The sequence below is a fragment of the Diachasmimorpha longicaudata genome, chromosome 6 (genome assembly GCF_034640455.1).
Source record: "Diachasmimorpha longicaudata isolate KC_UGA_2023 chromosome 6, iyDiaLong2, whole genome shotgun sequence".
In the NCBI taxonomy this organism is placed as follows: Eukaryota; Metazoa; Arthropoda; class Insecta; order Hymenoptera; family Braconidae; genus Diachasmimorpha; species Diachasmimorpha longicaudata.
In genome coordinates, this window is record NC_087230.1 from 3,381,235 (window position 1) to 3,398,025 (window position 16,791).

At 35.3% G+C, this 16,791-nt stretch overlaps 1 protein-coding gene across 1 annotated transcript in view; it reads left to right on the forward strand.

The window, feature by feature from the left end:
- Window positions 1-16,791, forward strand: part of LOC135163788 (uncharacterized) — a 28,399-nt gene that overhangs the window by 6,623 nt on the left and 4,985 nt on the right. Inside the window, exon 3 of the mRNA XM_064123591.1 lies at window positions 16,449-16,503. Within this exon, the coding sequence (XP_063979661.1) occupies window positions 16,449-16,503 (55 nt within the window). The remainder of the gene's footprint in view (window positions 1-16,448; window positions 16,504-16,791) is intronic.

Sequence of the window (16,791 nt, forward strand, 5' to 3'; positions counted from 1 at the left end):
GACTGCTTTATCTGGCGGGTTTAGTCTCGCGACTCAATCATTTGCATTAAAAAATTGGAGAGAAATCTCCGGAGGGGACTAGGGAATATAAAAAAAAAGCGACTGGAATTGGATTATGGATAGGGATTGTCTCAATAATATAAAAAACGATTTAACTATTAAGTTTAATTCTTTATTATCGCACGCAGAAGGTATATCTTTCTGGTATGATGTCTCCAGATCAACTGACTCTTAGTGACCAAAAATTTCACACTAGACCCATTTGACAAAAGGCCCTTGTTCATTCATTCCTTTTTCTTTCTTCTCTGGTTCTATTTATTAAAACCATTCTAAACATTTTGGTACTGTTTGGAGGAAAACTATAAAAACTATAACATACTGAGATGGACTGAAAAACAGCTTGTCCACACATATCAAGCATTCTCAATAATTGGTCTTTAGAAATGTCTGACGGTTTGGATGGAATGAATTCCTCTGATTTTCTGAATTGAAACACAAAATAGAGGTCACCAGTAGAAATAACGTACAATAGAGGGCATTGATGGCTAATCTTAATTTCATTCGATTAAAGAGAAGAATTGCGTTTAATCGATCGCTAAAATTGCTGGGTGAATGTCTCCACTTGTTCAATTCAGAGAATAAAAAAATCACGATCCCTGATGAATGAACAATTGTTTAGAGAGTCCATCACTACAACAGCCCGGGCGTCCTTATTCACGTACTCCAAACCCGTTGTTGGCATTGTCAAGTCAATCGGAAATCCCGTATTGTCCCTCATGCAGTTCAACATTTCAACAATATTGCAGCTTTCTCCGGCCAATGACTGTCGAATCACTGATCTTCGTTGTTTGTGTAACACTGGGACTCTTCATTCAATAGTCGGGTCCTCGAGATTATCATTTTCACCTCGAGTGTGCAAATGTTTTCTATCACTCGAGATCTTGAATGTAAATAAACGCTCGAATGCCCTTGCTGATGGCTCTCTTCGGGACCTCCTCTCACTTTAGAGTAACGACAGAAATTACATGCTGAGTCTTGAGATGTACAACAGATTTGACGACGATTTTGTTTACGAATCGGTGAGTTGCGCGGTGTGAAACTTTCATTTCACTCAACGTTATCTCGTGAGAGAATCAAACAATGATTTTTTTAGACGTGTTAAAACATTTAGGTGGACACATTGAAGAAATTATATCGTCAGTCATACATACAGAAAAAAAAATGAACATTAAGGAATGAGAAAAAAAGCCATTGAAGCGCGAAAAAAAATTTGTACCGCAAACTTTTCGCAAAAAAGAATTAAAAAATCTGGAAAATGGTTGAAAGAAATCGTTCTATTGGGATAAGAGTAAAAGTATATAAATAAATGTAGCAACACAATCAATTACTTTAACTAGAACTCTTTATTACTGGCATGAGGTATGCACGACTGACCTATAGGACCAAGAGGCTAACTTCTGACTGTGTGAAAAAGCTTTATTAAGGGAAAAAAACAAGAGAACGTTTATGACTCCAGAGGATAGAGTTTCCTTTGAATACCACATATGGTAAGGATTGCAACGTTCTCAATTTCGGAGCACAACAGATCATAAATTAGTCCTTTTCTGGAGACTTTTTCAGACACATCATAAACCTTGTCGAGTGATTTTTGAAGATAAACAGAAGAGCTGTGTTATAATTTTCCAACACGTTCTCATTAGGAAAATCGCATGAAGTGAGCTGAGGGCGATTTGAAAAAGACACATAATTTTTAAAAACATTTAAAAACGTGAAGTGGAGACGCCGCCATTTTTAAATTCCTTGGCGTGAAACCCCTGTGTTCTAACCGATTTCTTTCACTTCATTGGGTGCAATCCATAGACTTCCGAACGTCTAATGAATAACCTAATTAAAAATTGAAAATTAATCGTTTCTTCTTTTGAAAAATAAAATTTTCCGTTCAAAATTATCGCAGTTACAGTTTTGAAGGATTCCACATTTCATTCTCCGGGAAGGATAATCTCCATGAGCACCCCCTCCCCTTAAAAAAAACTTTCAATTTTCCTCTTTATTTTCACTAGGCGAATAATTGTCCCGGCGTTTCGTCGAGGCGAAGCCTTTTCACTTCCTTATCTCCCTGGCCACGGCATTCAATGACAATGAGAAAGTTTTTCCACTCCTCCCAACTATATTTATCAGCCCCTCCCCCGCCCTGAGGGGCTAATTGACGACAGGCGACCCGCGAGAGTGTCGGAATACCAATCGATCATTCCCCGGTGCCTGAAGCCTTCGAATCCAACTCCAATAAAAAAAAAAAAAGAAATAAATAAACACGTCGCGCAATCTCCGGCGTGAGATCGCGGGGAAATTGCTGCGGTGGAACGTCCCTAGCTGGTAATATCGATCGATCCCAGGGGAATTTCACTGGGAAAAGTAAACCGACGAGTTTGCATGTGTCTGAGGGGTGGAGGGGACGCGAGACAATGGTGCATGGAGTCCAGAAGCGTCGGGAATCATTATCCAACGCTCCCTGGGAGTCTTCGCCGTGACGATGCCGGTTGTTGCACCTCGAGATGCCTCTGAACACCTCAACGGGCCGTTGTTTTTTTTTTTTGGGATAAAACGTTGTAATATGAATTACGCAATTGATGGGGGTCACATCCATTTTAATGGGCTCATTTTAATTTCAAGAATATTGTAATTCATGGAAATTTGTGAGGCCTAGACATTCTAATCTGCACACGTGTGAAGAAATTCGATGGAAATCTTCGAGATTTCTTCTGAAAATTTTATTCAATTTATATTGCAGGCGATGAGAGTTTTATCGAACCGTTCTATTGGCTCGAAGTGGTGGAAAGAATTGAAGTTTTTTTTTTACAATTTTATTTTTATCCCCACCTCAAGGAAATGTTATTTCTTGTATCAATAATTTATTGTATTAGAAATTTTGACGCGTTTTTTTCTTTTTAATTTTTTCTTCGGAGATTTTATCATAGGTGTAGAGAAAAATCCGGTAATTCTTATACTTTCAGTAGAAATTCATTTTTTTATTTTATATAACTCTGTTGAAAGACTTCATTAAGTACGATATTTCTTGTTTCAAATTATCTTGATGGTAATTGGTTTTAAAGACTATTTTCGATAGACTTCTTCATAACTCCAGGCTTTCTCTATCAAAAAATTCTTTCGACATTGAGGAAATCCCCTCGTTATCGAGATCATTGAGTGATTATTCTGATAGCCTCTGCATCAAGCCTCATTCACTCCCGATTTTGTGCGCATCATGACTGAAAAAGTCTCGTTAGTACGTAATGAGGGTAGATAATTTTCAATTTTTTCATTAAAAATTTAATACAACTGCCTCATTTATCCACAATATTTCGAACTTCATCGAAGTTAATTCAATTTACAATTTGAATCAAGTCATCAGTAATTCACATTGTTTAGTAATTTGTTTTAACAATAATTTTTATGAAAACATATGTCTCTGTACATCACACAGAGATAAATATTCACATATAATACCACAAGTGGTTCAAAATTATCGAATATTTCCCGATAGATTCGTTGCAAACAAATGAAGGAGTCAAGTTTTTCAGGCTAAAAAATCACGAGTGCGAAGCACGAGTGATTTTTCCTGAAAAACTTGACGACTTCATTTGTATGCAGGGAACCTAGAGGGAAATATTCTATAATTTTGAAGCTCGAGTGGTATTCAGGGGATTATTTTTCCTATCCAAATTTCGGCCAAGAGAATTGTGCCATGACATGAAAAGAGGTTTATTTGGTTAAGTGTCGTTTGTTTACCAAAATATTAAAAAAATTATCGCTGATATTCGAGGTAGGCTATACAAAATATCAACAAATGGTGCAATTCTATTGGCTGAAATTTGGGTGGGAAAAATAATCACTAAAAATGACGTATATTTCTGTAACTCAACATTTTACGAAACTGTTACACAATATTTTCGGGGCATTTCGTAATTACCGATATTAGATTATGGATAGGGATTGTCTCAATAATATAAAAACGATTTAATCAATTTTAATTATTTATTATCGCACGCAGAAGGTATATCTTCCTCGTATTATGTCTCCAGATCAACTGACTCTCAGTGACCAAAGAGTTGACACTCTAGACCTATTTGACAAAAGGCCCTTGTTCATTCATTTCTTTCTGTTTCTTCTCAGGTTCTATTTATTAAAACCATTATAAACATTTTGGTACTGTTCGGAGAAAAATATAAAAACTATAACATACTGAGGTGGACTGAAAACACCTGTAGACATACCATTCATTTCTTGCCACATGTATGAAGCACTCTCAATAAAAAGTTGCTGGATTATGGACAGGGATTTACTAAATAAAATCAAACGATTTGACTATAAACTTTAATTCTTTATTATCACACGCAGAACGTTTATCTTCCTTCTATGATGTCTCCAGAGGAACTAACCCTTAGTGACCAAAGATATTACACTCTAGACCCATTTGACAAAAGACCCTTGTTCATTAATTTCTTTCTGTTTCTTCTCTGGTTCCATTTATTAAAACAATTCTAAACATTTTGGTACTGTTCGGAGAAAAATATAAAAACTACAACATACTGAGATGGACTCAAAACAGCTATAGACAGACCATTCATTTTTGTCCACACTTATCAAGCACTCCCAATAACCGATTACTTGTAATCGGTAATCGAACTCAAATATCATAATTTAAACTGAATATCTCTCTGTATAGTTAAATAATAAAATAGTGGTGAGATCATCGAATTTGGCGAATAAAAAAACTGAAAATATCTTGAAAACTCCAGTCGTACCAATTCCACAATTAGAATCATATTCCGAGTAAAAAATTGCAATCTTGGAAAAAAAAAACTCATTCAACTGAGTAATAATCAATGTACAACGTCTGTTTCCGCTGTTCGCTTGGTCGACTCCTCTACTCATCAACTTCTCTTACGGTATATCTGAAAAGAATTTTCCAGGCGGATTCCCATCCGCCGGTGGTCACTCGCACGTACCACATGGATTCTATCCCCGTGTTGCAGCCGAAAGAGAAAAAAAAAATGGTAAACACGGAAACTAAGAAGTGAAAAATTTTTCTCATTCGCTCGAGTTGATTTACACTGGTTTGGGCTTTCGCTTCGGCTCATTCGGCACTCGGCATTCATTCTTTCACTTCGATTTTTACCGTTTTGCAACAAATATCGCCGCATGATAAAATGAAATACATTTACTGTCCCTCAAACGCGTTAATAATTTGATAATTTATGTTGGTTTTTTATTTTGCCTCCTTTCGCTGCTTGAGTGAGTCAGAAGTCGACAAGTCGGTTTTGTTTCCACCATGAATATCATCTTTTACGATAGCTTTATCAGCGTCTCTGATAATGAGTGACTGAACGCATGGAGTCCCATACAGTCGCCAAGAAAGAAAAATAAAAATTTATCAAATCCATTAAAATATTTTTTTAATTATGTTTCACTTGATTATTTCCGGGAATCGTAGGGGAGATAATTCGAGAGCGGAGAATTTATTGCGCGCATAATTAATTTATTACCGGAGTAATTAATTTGCGTATTTAGAAAATGTAGAGTGAAGAAATCTTGACAGAAAGAAGAATATTATTAATTAATTCGTTAAAAAAATATTTGGAAAACTTACGTCGAGACATTTTTGTAGAAAGTTGAATATTTTTAAAAACATGATCTGGTTTTTTGTTCAATTTTGTTGTCAAGGGAAAACTCATTCTAACGAGCTCAGGAAACATTGTGAAGTACTTTAGTTGCTATTATTTATTCCAGGTTAAGTTGAAAAATTAATGATGTGAACATTATTTGAAATTTTTTTGTTGACAAAATGTGATCTTCATTGCGTTGGATCCCCATTTTCCCATGACCCAAATGAAACATAACGACATGATGTATGAAAATAATTCCCTATGACTCATTCAATTTGGATCCCCCCACCCCGAATCGTCCAGTAAAGACTCATAAAAATCCAATAACCCAAAAATCTCATAACTCTCGAACCATTAAACCCAGCAATAAAATTCATTCAAACCAGATTGTCAAAAATTCTTTGTTTATAATTTGTTTATTCATCAAAAACATTCATCACAAGTTGAATTTACCAAAAGAGACCTTGAGAAATCTGTTGAACTTCAACGACAAACAAATCAACTTCATTAATTGAATAGCACTTCGTGCTAAATCGAGATAACTTGATGGATATCTTACTTCTGTTTTCGAGCGTTATCTCCAAATCGAAGACCGATATCCACATTTTTGTTATTACGTTTGTTTTAGCCCTCAATTCGCTCTACAAAAAAGGTATGAATAAAAATTTTGCTATCTTCCACGGCGTCTGAAATATCTCTAAAAAACTGGTCAACATTCAAAAGTGACTTATCTTGTTTTCCACTTTACAAACTATTGGAAATTGAACTTTATTTCTTTTATTCCTTTGAAATGTCACGAGGAAGAGACGTCTCCACTCTGCGGTTCCCTCCAGGTAACTAAGAGCTAATTGCAAAAACCCACCAAAAATTAGTCACCTAATGAAAGCACCCTCTGTTCTCTCTTCCTCACAAAATATTATTTATGTTGACTCTCGGCAATAATCCAATACTAACAGACTCTTTCCGTCACCAAAATTCAGTTAGTACCACCTGAGGCCCAAAAAAATCAATAAACCCAATGAATCTCTAAAAAACCTAACAAACAAACTCACATACCAAAAATGCAAATTGCTTTCGCAAAGCCCTGTTGCATACCCTCAATTTACTAAACATATCTAAAACCCTGTAAAGCCTCAAATGTATTTATTGGTGTTGTTGGAGGCCAGGTTAATAAATAAAAGCCTTTTTTATATAAGAGCAATCGAGATACGCGGGAGCGTATCGGCCAAGTATATATGTCGAAATCTCCAACAAAACAGGCCGAGTGCTACCAAGTATCTATACACGACCCAACTACCCCTTCCACTACCTCCAAGACTAATTTCCGTAACTGAGTGAAAACGCGGCAGTTTAACGCAAAAATAAACTTAGTTACATTACCTAAACCGCAGATGCTATTTTCATTGATTGAACTATGTTTCAAGTAGATATGTTCTCACTTGGAGAGCAGTCGCCGAAATGAACAACAAACGTCAGCGTTACAAAGGTCACATCATGGAGACCATGATTCCTTATTTTCCAAGCTTAGTCACTTACATTATTTTGTAAACATTCATCTGGAGTTTTCATCCTAAGACCACCTAGCCGGCCCTCCAAGAAAAACGATCTCACAGCATAACAAATTTACTTTATATGAGTTTAAGATACGATCGCATTGTGTTTACACTTTTCAATAGCATTCCCAATCCTAAATAAATAACTCCGCATTTTCCTCACTTTCCGACCGTCACCGACACCCAAACGGTTCCCAGATATTGGCGCCTTCAAAAATCCCCACTCCTCAATTTCCCCTTTTCCGCATATTTTCACGATTCACATTCCGTAAAGGACCTCTCCCTTAGTTTAGTCTTCAGTCTAAGTCTCCCTTGCGACCTACAACATCTCCTCAAGTCGTAAGACTGAATTCTAGAGTAAATCAACAGAAAGCAGTACGTCCTGTCCTCAGTTTTTCTAAATAAAATTGACAAAGTATTTTCACCGAAATTTACCGATTAATTTCACCGATTAATTTAATCAATTCTCCCCAACATCAGAAGACGCGTTTCCCCGCCCCAAAAAAATCACTGAAAAGACTATTTTAATTTATGCACCCACAGTATCAACTCATCACCCCTACCGGGATGCAACGCCGTCGATTGAGTCAGATCGTAGGATTATGATGTGCGAGTGAAAGTCCTCGTGGGATTCAAACGAACATTTTTTTTTCTCGTCTCTCCCTCTTCTCGGCAGTACGTTGCGGCCTTCGTGCCACAGTCTGTGGCCTGTGCTTCAGTTACTGGCCCGCGGTCGGGCTGTGCGCCTCGTTCGTCAGTAAAAAAAAAATCTCAGTCTCACTTCCCCGATTCCGCATTTGTCCAGTAAAACGTCTCGCCCTCGGAGACTTAAATTCAATCCTCGTGTCTCGCGTTGTTCCTGTGCTACTCCCGCCGATCCTAATCGTTGACTATTGAAAATTGTGGAGTGAGTGATCAGAGGATGCTGGGAGGCTACGACTCCTGGTGAGAAATTACAACTTTTAGGAATTTTTTTTTGTACGCGGGATATTTTTCCCGAATGGCTCGCGACTTGGAGACGCGCAAAAACTCGCTGGGAATGACGTTTCTCACCGGTAAACACGGGAGACACTGGACGACAGCTGTAACACGCACATAAAGCTTTTCGTACAAGTATCGCTGGAATAGCCGGGTTTTAACAGTACATACAGATAAAGTGATGCCTCGAGAGTTGGAATAGAAACAGGGCTCTGTGCTGGGTGATTTAGGTGGGGCGGGGACCCGTTACAGGGGGTCACGTTGATGATGACTGAGGATGGAACACAAGTGTCACATGCAATGCCAGTGGTGGAAATATTTTGTGCGCATTATTTCACGGGAGACATGTCAGGAATCGAATGAAAATTTGGCGACATTTTTTTTTACAATTTGAGGGTATTTGTTTACAATTTGGGGATTTTTTTTTCTTTTTGTAAAATTGAGAGTATTTTTTTTTTATTTGGGGGACAGGAGAGAGATGTGATGACATGTCACATTTTAGATTTTCGGGGAGGAGATGAACCCGAATTATAGATTTTTTGATGACTCAACAATAACTATTTCAATTAGATTTTTTTTGTGGTATTGAAAGGAGGTGAATTGTTAGAGAAATTCCCCAGAGTTTAGGGGACTGGTGCGATTCGTTTTTCTACTTTATTTATTTTTTTAAGGGTTTTCTGGGGGAATGAGATGGTTAAAAATAGAAGTGCAGAAGTTTGGCTGTTGTTCTGGGATTATCTATTATTTATATGTGAAATTCTTCTTTGATTCAGGGACTCGAAGGTGAGAGGGATTGAAGAATTGTGTTGGATCATTTGATTTTTTGACAGTCGACAAATTGATTTTAAACCTTTTTTAGTTTATTAAATTAATGAAAATTTCGGCTTTCAAACCCATTCTCGCTTTGAAGTATTTACTATGGATTTGTTGAGGCAGAGAAACTTTCGTAATTCACGAAAAATAACTTTCAATTTTTAATTACACTTGACAAATAATTAACAAATGTCTTTTTAAACTCTGACTTAGCTCTTCACTTCGAATTCATTAATGCCCAATTAACTCCGACTGAAGGATGAAAACTGTCCCCTGATAATCTTCCCTCCTACATAACTCCCGATTTATTCAATAATTAACTCCTTCTCTAAAATTTAGTCACCAATTAAACTAATAAAATAGTTTTCATTTCGATTTGACTCCCCACTAAATTGGTAGCACGATAAAATATTACAGACACGTAATACCATCTGACAAAATATCACTGGAAAATATTACATGTGAAAAACTTGTCTTGAAAAATGATTATTCGTCAAAGTATTATTTACCAAAATATTATCGGTTAAAAATATTTTTCGACAAAATATTGTGTTTTAATTTTTTTTGTTGACTATATTTTATTGCTCAATCAATTCCCGAAGATCCAATCGAGGAAATTTTAAAAAATTTACGCCATGATTTTTAAATCAACATTTTTTTTCCGTTTGTGATATTTCTCTTAATAATATGTTATCGTGTGATATTTGTGTTTAATAATATTTCGTCGTCAGATAGTTTGTCACGTAGTCACTATACTCCCCCGTCATCCCCTTAATTTATCAAGTAAAAACATCATCCTTGACGATTTAATCGCGAATTATTCACTGAAAAATTGACAGACACTGTTGACTTTCATAATACCTGTAATAACATTATTTACAACTGCCGTAAATATTGAACGTAACGAACAATTAAAGCCCCCAATCATCATGAGGTAACGGCTGTTTTTAACACACTATTGTGAATAAATTGTGGATTGCAGTGATTATGTGACTCGTGCACCGCTTCCGGGTGTTAACCCCCCGCCCACCCCCAACCCCTCAAACACCGGCGCATATAATAACCCGCAGGTTGAATCAACAAGAATTATCTAACACGTGTTTACATCCCGGTGAGAGTCAATTCCATTCAAATACTTTTGTCTTGACTTTTATTAGTCGAGACAACTGTCGAAATGTCGCGGTGAAAGTCATCAATTGGGTAATGAAAATTTATTGGAAATTTTTAAAAAATTATTCAACACTTGTTAGAGCCATCTCGATGAAAGTGAGGGTCATAAGGAGTTTTAATTATTATGTTGAGGGCTAATTAGCACTCGAGAATTTCCAGAAGGTGTTTATCCCCAGCATAGAGCGGAAAATGCTTTTCCGGAGGATTGAGACGTTTTAAAAGAATTTGTCGAGAATTAATTAATTGTTTAATTAGTGTTTAAAGGAATTTGAGGGCTTTGTGAGGCATTTGGCGAGCGCGACCGGTGAAATGCTGGATTTTAATGGAACTGAACTCTTTATTTGGAGTTTTGTTTCTGTTTATTGGAGTAAAAAAATTTATTACGCGAATAGAGGAGTTCGTTATGGTGAAGTAAATGCTGAATTCGAATTGAATTGCTAATTTGGATTGAAATTAAAAATTTGGTTAGATTGGGAGAGGTTTTTGACCCTCGTGATGATGGAGAAATTAATATAAATTTGCAGAAGTGAGTTATTTAAAGATTATTTTATGTAAAGAATTTGTTCGGAACATATTAATAGCGTAATTGAATTTTTAATGGAATAAAATAATTTATTTATATTCATTAAATGGTTATTTGAGTGGAATCAAATTTTTGATTTCAGATATTTCTTTTAGATTTTATGTCATAATGAATTGTCAGACTTCTTATAATAAGAATCCCAGTTATTCGTCTTGTTCGTTTGAATATTATTTTTGTCATGCGAAATAAGTAGCTCATTAATTATAAATAAATCAGATGCTGGGATTAACTAGACTTGGGTTGACTAGAGTGAAGAATTTCTTTCAACCTGGAGACGTTTCGAAAAATCATGATGATGTAGCAATTAATAAAAATTACAGAATGCAAATCATCGAGAGATCATTTCTGCAAAAAATTTCTCGTCAACAGCAAAAGTCTCTTCAATAATTGATGGATCTTCGATTTATCCTGACATATTGAAGGAATAATTTGTTTGACAAGTTTCTCAGATGTCTCGGAAATTAAACCAAAATGTCGTTAATTACTTTGTCGTTTGATTGATAAATTGAATTGAATTTGTTATTTCTCAGAATTGAAAGATTACGTTTGATTTTCGTTGACTCTTCCGAATCGTTTATATTTATTTAAATGCATAAATTTTTATTATTCGAAGTCAGTAGCTGATTAATAAAAAAAAATCCTTTTTGTTACGGAATAATGTTGATTGCACTAAAATAAAAAAAAAATTTCGATCTGAAGACGTTTCTGAAACTCACCAAGATGGAGAAATCAATGAAAATTGCAAAAGCGAATCATGGAGAGATCATTTGTTAATTTTCTGTAGAAAATTTCCTGGCCAATAGTAAAAGTCTCTTCAATAATTGATGAGCATTAGAATTATCCTGCAAAGAAATCCCCTCAAAATTTTTCAACTCGAGCTTTCATTATCGTCGTTGAGAATGAGAGAAAATCCAGTTTTATGAGAATTTTTTTCGTTCATTTCAATAAAAGTATTTTCATTACACGGAATAAATAATTCATCATTTCGAGACTAATCTCTATCTCCATGAACGACTTGTAGGATTTATTTGATTGTAATAAATGGGGATATAAAGCATTTCTTTGGGCCTGAAGAGGTTTCTAGAACTCGTAAAAATGTAGAAATTACTAAAAATTGCAGAAAATCAGCAAGAAGATCGTTTTCCCGGAAAATTTCTCGAACTACCGTAAGAGTTTCTTCAATAATTAAGGAGCAGTAGAATTATTCTGAGGTATCGGTGCCATAATCTGCGCAGCATCATCCAACTAATTCCATCACTTTAAATTCCTTAGAAACATTTTAGACCAAAATTATCATCGATTAATTTTCTTCGGAAATTTTTGGTATTAGAACACAATATTTCTCGATAATTATTCAGCTGTGAAATTATTCAGTGGTATTAGCGCAATAATTTCTCCAAAATGCGTCGACCTTTTGGACTCTTTAGTCATCCACAAAAAATAAATATTCAAACAAGTGTTGAAATCTGTACACAAGATTTTTTTTCACTATCGATCCAATACTAAATTTTTAACTTACACTCGTTTAAGTATGGACAAATTATTTTTATATACTTAGACTTATACTTTTTTATATACTTGGTCTGTTCCATTTGCAAAATTACAGAATGCAAATTATCGAGAGATCATTTCTGCAAAAAATTTCTCGTTAACAGCAAAAGTCTCTTCAATAATTGATGGATCTTCGATTTATCCATTTGCAAGTTTGTTGCAAATGGATAAATTGCAATGTTTATTGCAATTAAATGTTAAATTGAAATTTGTTGCAATGGATGTTTGTTGTTGTGTAAGGAGTGCAGGCAGACCTCCTTAGTCGAGTTGACCATTTGTTTATTTCTATTTGGAATGTTGGACAGTACCATAGGATGTGGTCTAAATCTTGAGGTTCTGCGTCGCATGAGCAGCTCAGGTCATTTATAATTTTAACCCGGTGTAGTGATGCTCCTCGATGGTAGTAGTTTGCTCTAATACAATTGACACTGACAATAGATTCTCTGGATAATTTACTTTGCTTGTACCAGAGATGTGGAGATGATTTAAAATTTAAGTCAAAGTATGTGGCGCCTTTTTTCTTATGGTTCATCGCATGTACTAGAATCATGCGGTTGTGCTAGAGACTGTCTCCATGTCTACTATATAACTTCGACAAAAAAATTTGGTCAAAATAACTCGATACAAAAAAACTTCATACACAAATAACTTCAGTCAAAAAACCTCAATAAAAATCACTTCCGACAAATAAAATAGAAATAACCTGAAGCAACTCAAGAAATTGAACGGCAACAAATAGCGAGAAGTATTGCAATGAATATTGGGCTATAAAAGAAGAAAAGTAATCAGTAAAATTGGGCGTCAACTAACGCAACAAAAAACATAAATAAAAAACACGAGAACAAATGCCCAGAAGTGAGACCAGAAGAAAAGAACTTGTGAAATATCATCGAATTTTGAAAAAAAACGTTGCAAAAAAGTGATAACAAAAGTTGTGTAAAAAAGCGATAACAAAAAACCAAAAAAAGTAAATACAAAAGTGATTGTTGAATATTACAATAATTATGAAAAAAAGGTAAAGAAAAGAGCTTGAAAATAAAAGTGATTTTTGTATATTAACATTGTTGAATAAGAAAGCATTAACAAAAGTATTAACCAAATCAAAACATACAAATAAACTAGTTATATTATCGCAAATTATTTTCAATCAAGTTCTGTCTGTATGAAATTATTAAAGCACAAGTTATTTTTGTCACATGATATTTATGATGAAGTTAGTGACAAAATTATTTATGCAAAACATATTTAGATGCGATCTCTACAGAATTTGTCGGCTTCAACATGATTTCGGGCTGAGTAAAGTCGATGGGACGAAATAGCGGAAGCGGGATTTTTATTTCAATAAAAATTATATTAATAAATTTTTTCTCTCAATTGTAAGTCATATCTGTTGAATAGATCAAATGAATAATTCATTGATTCTGAATAAATCTCCTTCTGGAATCGAATGCACTTGATTTGATAGCAACCGGGTCCGACGCTCCGCACAAGTTTCTAAAGCTCATAAAGATGCATAGAGACGTAAAGATGTAGATACAGTAAAAGTCACCTCAATAATTGATGGCCATTAAAATTATTCTGAGATATTGGCGCAATAATCTGCACAAGATGTTGCAACTTAATTCCCTCACTTCTTAGTCATGAGGAAGAGGAAAATATATTCACAGGGGAAAATCATTCTCGCTACACCTTTCCAATAATGTTGCTTGGAATTATCCGAGCATTTCAGCTGATATTTTTTCAATAAATAGAATGAACAATTAATTTATTCTGAATAAATTTTCTGATAGTACCAAGTGGAGTTTATTTGGTTGGAATGAACGATGTCTTCCGGTCTCAAGAGGTTTCTAAAGAGGTCGTAAAGGAGTCACTAGAAATTGCCGAACAGAATCATCGCGAGATCATTTGCGTTAAAAATTTCCTGAGCTATAGTGAAAGTCTTCAATAATTGATGATCATTAGAATTATTCTGAGATATTGGTGAGATAATATCTGTTTCAAATCAATCCGTCTATTTAATTCAGTAGGAAATCACTCTCATTCATTTTTCGTTTCCGTTTTGGAAATAAATTCCCATTTTTCATGTTGGAGTGACTAATTTGACTTCCTGAATCCTAATACGACGTATTCAAACTGTGTTCGTGTGTATGCATGTATTTTGCGAGTGTCGGCTCAAAGTTGGCGGAAGGTTGGCCCAATGTCGAATCAATGAATTTCCAATTTGGTGTGTTGAAGTGAATAATTTAGCCTTCCGGAGTCCAAATATGACATTTTCAAACAGTCATCGCGGATATATATGTATATTGCGAATGTCGGCCCAATGTTGGCTGAAGGTTGGCCCGATGTCGAAGTAACTATATGAGAATTAGAACTATTCCGAACGATATTGTCAATTCATTAACAATAATTACCATATTACATTAAATAAAAAGTTATCTAAATTTTTCTCTCTTTCGAGTGATAAATAACTTTGCAATAAATTTCACTAACAATAAAATACAAGCAAATAACATATTATATATTAATATTCTTCCGGAAAAAATGAGATCTTTATTTAATTTCCGTAGAGCCTTCCAATAATTGTAATAATCAGTCAAGAAAATTATTTTTGGTATTTCCTTTGTTCTCTCGTCCGAGTGATATTGACGGGGAAAAAAATAGCGATAGTCCCTTACCGATAAAAGAATAACATTGTAACCCTAGTCCACTTCCTTCCGGACACTCCCCTATCGCTCAACGAGGCCTGTCCGCTCGCTTAAAAAAAATCCAACTTACTCCCCTTCATGTTTAATTTCTATCCCACGCTTTTGTTTCTGTCTTTGCCCTCAATTTTGCTCATTCCCCTTCATTCAATTAAATTTCATCCCCACTCACCACTCGTATTTCCCCCCCTCCCCCATTCACTCAAAACTCCTCATTTCGCTGACAGTTTTGCCTTCGTAGACGGGAGAAGTCACGTTGTCCCACTAAAAGCCTGTCCCAAACTCGTGCCAATAGTTGAAAAACTCTTGTCAGAATTTGTTTTTTTTTTTTTGGCGATTGCAAGGAACCACCTCTAACTCTTTGGACAGCGGCTCAATGCCACCGGGACTTTCGTTTCTCGCATCTTAGCGGGCAATTAAGTGGCTCGAGAAGCCGAGCCTCTCTCGTTCCTACTTCCCTGTAATGTTGAATCGAAATAACCGAACCGTGGAGACGCGCTACGGTGGAATCGAACGGGAAAATACTCACCGGTGTACTTAATCCTTTGTTCTATATTGAGGAATTCACTCTTCAATCTTTTCGCGGAGAGAAAAAACAACAGTGGCGAACGCAGTAGAACAGAACGCCAATGTTTTTTACGAGTTGTTGGATGTTGAATTATCCCGAGGATGAGGAATTGCAGGGCAACATGTGGAGAGATATTTTTATTATTTTTTTGTTAAGAAAATGTTGAAGTGGAGTTACTGCGCAGGAGTTTTTGATTTATAGAAGAGAATTCCCTTGTTTCGAGGAAGTCAACGGCATTTATTTGTTATTTATTTAAACTGGTTTTAAACTGGCGTAAAAAATACACTTATGGATATTTTCTCCAATATTTTTTTGGGATAAACTCTTTATTCAGTTTATCTCATTGGCAGACTTTTATCGAAATCGATCGCTGATGATCATTTATTCTGTTGTATTACACTGAGAGCAGTAATGAGTGAAAATCAAAGAGATATTTTTTCCAATAGAACTAAAACAATGTTTTCCTGAATCACTGTAAATTTGTTTGCTTCGATTTATTGTTAGCCATTTAAAAAAATTTATTGTCTTAAAATACTACAAATACCATCAAAATGAAAAATAATTCATTTCTTTCGAAAAAATATTTCTTACCACTATCTAAACAAATATTTTTTTGATTCACTCATTTTTTTCTCGGCGTATCATTTTAGAATTTTGGAATGGATAATTAATTTAACTGTGGATACTCTTATTGTTATTGTATTTTTATTTCATAAAATAAATTTATTCACATTATATTCTCCTACCAATTTTTAATGCATACTATCGATGAATTGGAATTTGGGGAACTTCGGAAATACTAATCGAGTATTTATTAATTTATTCAATTTTTATAATTTATTAATCTTTTATTTATTTATTTTTCAGGTGATTACAAACGGCGTTAAAAGGGACCCAGACAGCTGCGAGTCTTTGGCAAACGGTGAGTCATAAACCTAAACATAAATTTCAGTTGGAATTTTTCACTCATCTTTGGACCCACCGACCCGACCAATTCTTTCAATTAGCGTTCAATTGACCTTCGGGGGGGAGGGGGGAGGAGGTTACAACCGAGGGTATTTAAACGCTGATGAATACCATGGGTCCAAGAAGGCGACTTCCGGTTGCTGTTCCGGTTCTCCTTCTGTTTGTATTAATAATTCATTGTTGGGAGGGGAGGGATTGTTCATGGCGAACTGAGAGTTTTGTTTATCATCGATGGAGGTGGGGA